We start from the raw sequence: 10700 nt of genomic DNA on the forward strand, positions 1-10700 counted from the left end.
CTTGGAGTATAATGTATACGTTTAATTACGGGCAGGTACAAGGCGATTCTTCTGAAGGTAGGTTATACCCGTTTTTCCAAAATGAATATATTTTTTTAAATGACTTGAACTCATTATAAATTAACGTTTTTATAATAACATTTTTGTTTAATGTAGTTAAATTTATCTTTATCAATTTTTAAGTTTTATTTTACTGTTTTGAAGAAAAGCTTGCGTTTTTAATTTACATTATATAGGAATAGAGATACTTCGTATTTCCACGATTACGACTCTCTGGTTCAGTTTAGGGCAAAAGCACCTATTATATATTTTATAAAGAAGAATATTTTCTATGAATTGACCGGACAGATTTTTATTTTTTAATATTTACATTTTTTATAAATATAAGTACGTTTTAATTTAAAATAATTTCGATTATTTTTAACTATTAATAATTTATTCAAAATTGTAAATATTAAAAATCTATCCGATCAATGCATAGGAAATATTCTTCTTTATAAAATATATAATAGGTGCTTTTGCCCTAAACTGAACCAGAGAGTCGTAATCCTGGAAATACGAAGTATCTTTATTCCTATATTATGTGGGAGATAGACAGAGAAAACAAATGCTGGTGTAGTGGCCCCTTAACCGCATAGACTCAATTTATAATAAGGTGGCATATTAGTCTTCCATACTGCCCCCATATAATTTGATAAATCTTAAAACCTGAAAACGGGTCTTATTATAAATTAATTAATAAAAAAATTAAGCTTTTAACATTTTTGAGAGGCTCCTAGTTGCATAAAGTCATGGTAAAAATTTCTTCTTGCGGTTCATGCTTTTATGGATACACATATAATATTAAAGTAAATGTCATGTATTACGGAATTTCATTTTCCTACCAAATTTGTATATAGCTTATATGTAGCATTATTACTATAGGTAGGAAAAAATGTTGATTTGCAATTTTTATTTTAAATTAATTTTATATATATTTTTTTTTATTAATTCGAATTTATTAATTTTATTAAATATTAAACAGTCAACAATAATACAATATGATGACGTGTTTTAAAATAATGATCAACACAAAATCATTATTTTAATATGAAAATATTATGTTTATAAACCTATATTATTACTGTTGATTATCTCTATTATTATTATTAAACAGGCTAGGATAATATTATAGCATTGATTATAAATACTATATTTATAATCAATGATTATAGGTATGAATGAATGATATTGATTATACAACTAAAAACGGTAAAATTTAATCAGTCAAGATACAATGTAAAAAAACCCAGGTTAAAATATAATTTCAGGATTACACTTTTTATTTTTAATTGTCTTTGGGACGAAATTTTATACAGCCAATACTTAAATTTAGACATTCAACCATATATTTTATTTTATTTTCACAAATATTTCATTAGTACTTATATAAAGCAATTACTGTAATGTATATAAAATATAAAATGTTATCGTTGGTATTAAGTATAATACCTATAGTACAAGGTACAATGGATATTAAGAATCAGTGCATTTTTTTTTAGAGTTCGGCACCTAAGGCTATACGTCAGGTTATTTTAAGTTTAGATGAGCGTGCTGCTTTGGTACATAAACATAAAAATGTATATTTATACGAAAAAAACTTAAAAAGTGTTAGTACAGTATATTTTTTTTATTTTTTTGATGTCTTGTAATATCTACATATTGCAAATATTTCCGCAAACATTGTCAATGTTTACGAAAAAAATTTTGTTTCCCTTTAAAAAGCCAACCTAGATATTTATCCAACATCTACACACACACACACACACATACACACGAACGCGCGAGAAACCACGCAGGTATAGTTTTCCGGAGCAATTGTCAGTTGCAGGTTTTCTGTTTGAAACCTGTTCATACAGTTACTATACTATAGTATAATATTGAAGGTAACGAGAACCTACATAAGATCCAAACGTGTTGAGATAAAAAAAACCACTGGGTTACGTTTTCAACAACACTTCGGGAGATTATTTTGACCAATAAATCAAATCGGATTTATTATACAATCGAACCGTTCAATGTTATATACATTTACGATATATCATTTACCTACTACTATAGGTACCTAACCTATATATATAATATATTATCAGTGAACACAAGTCAAACGCATGCGGCTTTTATGTTAGGCGTTAATATTTTATTTTTGTCCGGTACGTTATAATATGTTTATATTGTGTATAAAAGAAGAAAATCAAATGCATTATTCATAAACGGAGTTCAACATATTATACATGATATCGGTACATTGTCGACTGCCAACACCTATTATATGGAGAATTATTATACGAACGCCCATATATAGGTACACGAAAAAATTCCACGAGTGCTATTTTTTTCTACATATTTTGTCGCTATATAATTCATATTATACAGGCCCCGCGAGTATAAGTGCACATAGTGATCTCTTGCACTGAACTCGGCCGCGGGATCGTGATCGAAAACGTAAAATATAATCGTGTCGTACAGGGCTTGAACTATATCCGTTTCGATGCACTTTTTCGAGTTCGGCGTACCGCGCGTATCCTATACGTATAATTTATACCGACAAACTTTCACTAATCGGATGGTAAAATGAATACTACAGCCGAGAGTGTTTAAAAATACCCCATATAGCTCTTTTTCACGCCGAGAAATATATTCCAACAGGAAATCGTTAATGTGCATTGAAATTATGCGTTTCTGGTGTAAAAAAAAACGTGACATTTTGACACTGCGCGGCGGGTTATATGCGTTGTTGCATAAACATTACTGCCCGTTAAGAACGTATAAACGAATATCAATATTCTCATTTACATAGTATAATACATACAGTATGATTCACCAAGTACGCTCACCCTCTTTTTTTCTTTTCAATAATGTAGTTGTTCAAATACTGATTTTCGGAATTTTTATAAAAATACTTTAACATTACATTTTCAAATTCTTGAGATTTTTGTGTACTACTTGAGTGGATATCTGTAGAAATAAAACCTGATATTTTTCAAATGTGTAACCCCTTTTCTTACTGTAAATTATATAGAAAATATATTTTTTTAATTCTAGAGCATCATAATCAAAATTCGAATGAATAGTTATTTAACTATGTATAATAAAATTTAAAGTCTTTATTTCTGGGTTTGAAATATATGATGGCTATATATAATGGTATAATAATTGAAAACGAAAATGTAATGAAAATTTGTAAGCGAAATATAAAATCAAAAAATTAAATATTAATTGCATTTTTTATGATGTCTCACGAAAATAAAAATCTCATTTTCTATTCTAAACTTCGTCTAGCAAAAAGTATATTTTACATAAGATTATTATCAATATGCCCCGTTATTAAATTTTTAATTCATACTACAGTCACCAATAAAATACAAAACACGAAAATTTATAGTCTCTTGCAATAATTGTTGGAGTATATAAATCGTATATAATTATAATTCGTATTGTTTCATTTAAGTTAATATTAAACCACAATGATAAAGGATCAATAAAATGTGTTGTACCGGTTCATAATTCACATAGACATAATATCATATTAATTGAGTTTCTTTATGCGATTCCAAATCAGTAACAATTAGTTTGTATTATAGGCACTGGTTCGACTAAGTCACTATAGAACTATACACTTTCATCGATAAAAGACATTTTTTATCGATGTGATATTTTCCATCAACATTTCTTATTGATCAAATTGACAAAATCTAATTTAATTTCAATGAAACAATGAAAACACTGCAGGGTTTAAGTGACACTATATTATTAATTTTTGAGTTATGAAATTTATAGAAAAGTGATCTAAATGTTTGGAATTTTGAGATACACCATTACACTTTTATATTCACAAAGAAATCGTGATTGAAAATTCATTTTTTTTTTTTTATGGCTAACTTTCCAAATAAACATTTACATATTATTATATACTGATACACTTTATTAGATAGCGATTAACATAATGTAGTCGAGTAAAAACTAATTAGAAATCTAAAACATTATCGTACAAAATTAAAAAGGATAAACGTATCATAGTTATACCTGCTATTAAAACTACCTATTCAAAACATGTAAAACGTGCGTTGTAGTGAGTACTATATTACTATATGTATGTAAAAAAAAATGTATAACATAATATTATAGTAGGTACAACTGTACAAGTGTATATCAATACATTGGTGAAATCACAGGCGAATGAACATGTGACGTGGTAAATAAGGATCGAAAATGATTAGAAAAAAAAGACCTGTTCTAATGTTTTCACCGTACATAAAAAAATCGTCCAGATTTTTTTTTACTCTATACATAATATGTATCTATAGGTAGGTACTAGGTAGCTAACTCTACGCGGATGTTTAGGCCCAATCGTAGCCGCCCAATCGTGCCACCTATGTGGTCTTATTGATATTTAATTATATACGTTTGATGTACTGTATATGGTAGTATTGTATATCTATCTACGGCGTGATTAATGATTCACCTGCAGATGTAATAAAATCTGTTTTTATTATTTATATAATATATTTTAAAATGGTATCTATGTAGGTACAACAGATTCAAAGCGCGCAGTGTAGAGGCGTTGCCACTTTACTTCTCGACCGTCAAAATTAATAATTGTTTTGACATAATTATCGCGTGTTCTGTCAATTGATAATCTATATACCTACGGGAAATGGAAAGAAATTAACCTTTTATAATTTTAATAACAACTCCGAGATGTCGTTTCGACTGTTTTGGGTTGCTCTTATAGTCATGTACGGACATGGCGTGATTATACATCATATAATAATATATTTTGTACAACTACATGCTGTTATAACGTATTGCCGGAATTTGTTATTCTCACTATATGTATTTTTCTTTATTTTTGAAATTATGGGACGTTGATGTCTGATACTACACGATAGGACTGCAGGGCTCAAGTATAAAATAATACTAACCTATAGTATAGGCCGTTTCCAAAATCAACAAGTTTATAATTATTAATTTGATATTTTATTATCTGTTGTATAATGGGACGGAATTATTTCAATTATTATACAAGTTTAAAAATTACTATAAACTTGAGTCTTAAATGTATACCTTGCTCACATCTTATATATATTTATATTTAATTTTAGTGTGATATTAGGTATATTAATGCGTCTACCGCATTTTCGATAAGTTGTAGTTCGGTGAATATAATTGTGTACAATTTTTTTGGTGAAGATTGGAGAGAGTTGGAGACTCTTAAATGTTATATCACTATACTAGCCACCATTGACGTGCAACTAATATAAAACATTTTTATACGTATTCATTGTTTTAATTCCAAAATTTTAGGTCGATTAAAAGTTTCAAGTGGCGACCGACCGGTTTGTCCTGTGCGCACACTTTCGGAAAAATTTCTTCCAAGAAAAAGGTACCTTTCATTCTATTTCGCAGGGTTCTTAGCTTCATGTGAAATAAAACAATTTATTATATTTGTTTTATGCGTGCATTTAGGACACAAATCAATTGATTTGCATTCTTATTATTCATTATCATATAATATATAAGCATAAATGTGTAACATTCCTATAGTACTAATAATGTACAGATGAGAAATACAAAAAATTGAACATAATTTATGCATAGGTACTAGGTAAATTTTAATTTTAAGTTATAATTTAGTCGAAACAAATATTACAAAGAATTATGTTGTTTATATTGTCATACTGGGAGGTCGATGATATATATTTTATCACAGCGATTTTTAAGTTTAAATTATTTAACAATATTCTTTAGTATTCGTTTATACTATTATACACACATAAAAACGCCTAAGACGACTAGGCTTTTCAGGGCCAAAAAACTGCGATCGACATACAACACATATAATTACCCGCGCTGGCTATACTCAACTATTATACATAACACACTCAAATGGATAAGCAACGCAGAGGATTTCTTATTCTCGTACATCAGTGAGGAGAGGAAAAAATGGTTTGGATTCGCGTGTTCTGTGTTCCGGCATCTCACGCCGCCCGTGGATCGGCGGCGCGTACGACACATATTATATATATATACACGAGTTTAAATAAATACGCGAGCACACACACACGCACACGTACACACGACGACCGTGGGAGCCGAATCTTAATAATAATAATAATAATAATAATATAATCGACGCGGACGAGGACGCGAAAAGCCGTCGTCTACAAAAGGTTAGGGGAGCGCGTGCGCGTCTGTTATATTAATGATAATAATATGCGTACCTATACCTACCACCGCGGACAATGACGGTATAATATATAATAATAATAATAATAATATAATGCACGCACGCACACACCCGTATATGTGTGTGTGTGTGTGTGTGTGTGTGGAAGCGCGCGCCGCCGTACCTCTAAATTAGCGCGTGGCAGGTGTGCGCGCGTGTTGTGCACGTCTACTGCTGTTACCGTGGTCGGCGGACGAGGCGGCGGCCCGAGGCGGCGCCCCTCTCGCGGGCATGCCTACAATAATATAATACGTACATGTATATATATATATATACTGTTGTTGTTGTTGTGTGCGTGTCCCGCGCGCTGCACAACCGGCGGTGCGCGCACTGTGGGAATGCGACCAAGATTCCCACGGGCGCCCCGTCACACGCCGCCGCCGCCGCAGCACACTTCCCGCCCCGCCGCCGCCACCGCCGCCGCCGTCCCACCGCGGCCGTCTATATAAAACCGGCCGTGCCCTTGGGTCACGCCGTCATTCGAACGATCCGTACCGAACCGTCGACACGCTCTCGTCCGTCTTTCGAATTCGCTAAACATATATATTTATTTTATTTTTTCCAAATATCGTCACTACGAGTTTCCATAATATTATATATTATTATCACCACTACGATAATAATATTTTAATCTCGTGTGCGTTTGTTTGTGCGCGTTATTGACAAATAATTTCGTGTGTCGTTTCGAAGTGTCACATACGTCGATATTATAATATAACTATTTATATTATAATAATATTATTTATTATTATTATTATTATTATTATTATATAATAACCGCAATTGTTTCGACATGCGTCCAGCCGCCGAACTCAGACCGTCATACCGGGTGCAGATGCACATGCAAATGCAACAGCAACAGCAACAATACCAGCACCAGCACCAGACCGGGTCCGAATACGACGAACAGCCCGTGTCGCGGACCTATCAATACAGAAAGGTAAGAACGGATTACGATTTTTTCAGTGTTTACGTTTTAATTTTTTGGCTTTTTGTCGTTCAGTCGCATATAATATACGTTGAACGCGATCGGTTAACAACGACGTGATAATAATATTATACGTGGACGATGATCGCACGCCTCATACTATCGTACAACACAGATGCCCAATATAGTTTCCGGTTTTAATAAAAAACATTTTTTTGTCCATCAGGTAATGAAACCGCTGTTGGAACGAAAACGTCGCGCCCGGATCAACCGGTGCCTGGACGAGCTCAAGGACCTGATGGTGGTCACGCTACAGGCCGAAGGCGAAAACGTCAGCAAGCTGGAGAAGGCCGACATACTGGAACTGACTGTCCGGCACTTGCACAAGCTCAAGCGACACAACGCCCTCGGACTGACTGGCGTCGACTCGGTGTACGCCGACAAGTTCCGTGCCGGATTCGCGCACTGCGCCACCGAAGTGTCCAACTACCTGACGTCCGACGTCCGGTCACCGCCCGTCGACCCATCCGCTGGCGTCAAGCTCCTGCACCACTTGGGAGCTTGCATGCGCAAAATCGACGTCGACTCAAACCGTTCCGCTTCCGGTACAGCCACCACGACCGCCACCGCCGACCAATACAGACCGTACACGCCGCCGTCCACACCCGGAAGCGAGCTTAAAGAAGATCCGAATTCCGTCTGCTGGAGACCGTGGTAAACGCGGAATGTTTATTTCACCCCCCCCCCCACTCGATCCCACCAACGCCCCCGACTAAGACTGATGTTCGACCCCGAGATAGAGATATTGTATATTACCTATGGACAGTTATAGGTTATATTATAGGCATTATAATATTATTATATTATCGTGCGTATGACTAGTTTGTTGTTCGCTCATTATATTATATTATTTATTTATTATTTTTTTTTCGAAGATAGTATTATTTTTACGTTGTAATAATTTTTTTTTGATTTATTCGTTGACGACCATTCTTTTTTTGGGTATAAAATATATTTTATAAATGTATAATAGTAAAATGGTTGCAGTGGATACGGCATTACGGCTATTTACCAAAAAACTTCAAAAATACCTCTTTCTTTGTTCTTATATATGTATATATTGTTTATGTACACGTATATAATATATAGGTATATATTGCATTGAAATAGAACTCAAGAAATGTTTTGATTGTGTAATAATAATATATATGAATATTTTATAATATGTAAAAAACAAAAAAATGTATTCTACATACATGATGCACAATGTATTAGAATCGCAATAATATTAAAAATAATATTTATTATATTATGTATAAATTCCGCATTAGTGCGGAAGACCTAAAAAAAAGCATATCTGTGATAATAACATTAATATATGTGTTTTACTAGAATACATTAAGTCTATTCAAACATCTTAAGCGTCTTGTTGTTCTTTTTCCTTTAAAAAAAAAAAAAGTAAGAAATATCGATCAATCAATCAATTTGCTGTCGTCGTCGTCGAAACGATATGATCGGATCATAATGCCCCCGGACCGCCGACGATAAGTCAATTTGTGCTCGTACGTGACTAAACCGTTCGGTTCTGGGAACCGGTCGAAAGGGGAACGGTGAGAGAGTAAAAAATCGATGAGAGAAAAAAAAGCGATGAAAAAACTGTTCACTAAACACAGGTATACACACGCGACACGGTACAGGTATTATGTACACGACCGGTGGCAGTCTCCGCGTAGGAAACGATATATAGTAATATAATAGTAATAATAATATACGAAAACACGACGACGACGACGACAACGGCGACGGGACCATTATAATAATAATAATGATAATATGACGATTCACCGCCGGGGCCGGTATTGTTCGGACTGCGACGACGGAGAAGAAGAGTGAAGACGAAGACGCGCGGCGGCCGACGAAGCCAAGTTCTCACGGTGTGCCGGACCGGTGCGGTGGCGCGCAGAAACCGTGACCGATTATGCGGGCACACACACACACACACACACACACACACACACACGCCGACGCGAGAATACGCACTCGCCGGGCCAACACGAAAAATACACAATCCGATACGTGTCGTGACGAGAGCGGCGCGCGCTCACGTCGTATTGCCCGGCGGGCGGGCGGTCGCGCGCGCGAGCGTGTGCGTGTGCGTGTGCGTGTGTGTGTGTGTGTGCCCCCTCGCATACGACGATAATATTATTTTTATTATTATTACGTGTTTGTATTGACGTTATTGGTTCCGGTATTTACGGTCCGCGTCGGTGTGTGTGTGTGTGTGCAAGGGGATCGCCGCGGCGCGTTCACGTCGTCCGTAAGCGGCCGATCGCCGCGCGTACGTGACCGGCGATATCCCATCACACGCCGCACACTAATCGCCGCCGTCCGCACCGGACGGGTCGCCGCGTCGTGTGCGCATACACACACACACACACACACACACACAGTTACTGACATCCGATAATATTATTGTGTATAGGCAATAATAATATTACGAGCTACGACTATGGGGGGGGGGGGTCTCTGTGATGTACTCGCCACGGCCGTGGGTGCGTATAGTTTGCACTCGATTTCAACCCTCGGACTCGGGGCGACGAGACCGAAGCGCGTACGAGTGTGGAACGCGCACAGCGTCATTGACGACAGTTTTCCTTTAATCCTTTTCTCGTGTGATTCATTACACCGATGTCATGACGGGTAATATTATACACGGACGTCGCTCGAGATGACACGAGCATGGCGAATAAATACGATGTACTATCCATCCGTTATAATTATCGTGTTCATCGATTTGTATTCGAAGTATTCGTAAAAAATTATATTCGTTAAAAATGATTTTGAAAATATCAATCATTTCTATATGGCTGGAAACGCGTGTTGCCGGTCAGCGGCTGTGTAATTGTGATTTTCAGGGGAAATGAGTCGTTTGCAAATTTTAAAACTATGTTGACGTTTTCACAGGATCCTTTTTACTAGCGTACTATTCGCAAAAAGAAGAATATATTTTTCAAAATCTATTCTTCATAGTTTTCATATTACATTGTTCTTTGAAGGAAGAATATCATTGAGAATTTCAAAACTAGACTTGCATATGCCACGACATACATTCAAATTGTTAAATAAATTTTCATTTTTAATCGGATTAGGCAGAAAATTCGCATATTCAGCCACTCCGGTCTCCGACTAATTTTGTTTAAGTAGTGATAGGAGGTAGTAATATCGTGTGAATTTAAGAATTTCAAACGTAGGTTAATGAAAATGACGTGCTTTATTTATTTGCGAAAATCTTAACATTTTGCAATTGAATAAATTTATTTTTACAATTAATAAGTATAAAAAAATACCTGTTGCTGTCTGTTTTCTTTTTACATATTGTTATACATTTACGGGATGGATTGTATAAACGTGTAGTGGGAGTTTTCAAACTAATTAGCTTGCATTTTTACGGGCATGGTGTATACATTATATTCGTAATAACATTTTTTCAAAAATCCTTGATTT

At 35.1% G+C, this 10700-nt stretch overlaps 1 protein-coding gene across 1 annotated transcript; it reads left to right on the plus strand.

The window, feature by feature from the left end:
- Positions 1 to 6755: 6755 nt before the first annotated feature.
- Positions 6756 to 7991, plus strand: LOC113560797 (enhancer of split mbeta protein-like). Its single transcript, XM_026966872.1, has 2 exons — positions 6756 to 7208; positions 7423 to 7991. The coding sequence occupies exons 1-2, from the start codon at positions 7062 to 7064 to the stop codon at positions 7912 to 7914; spliced, it is 639 nt and encodes a 212-aa protein (XP_026822673.1). The 5' UTR covers positions 6756 to 7061; the 3' UTR covers positions 7915 to 7991.
- Positions 7992 to 10700: the final 2709 nt, after the last annotated feature.

This window comes from Rhopalosiphum maidis, chromosome 4, assembly GCF_003676215.2.
Source record: "Rhopalosiphum maidis isolate BTI-1 chromosome 4, ASM367621v3, whole genome shotgun sequence".
Lineage (NCBI taxonomy): Eukaryota > Metazoa > Arthropoda > Insecta > Hemiptera > Aphididae > Rhopalosiphum > Rhopalosiphum maidis.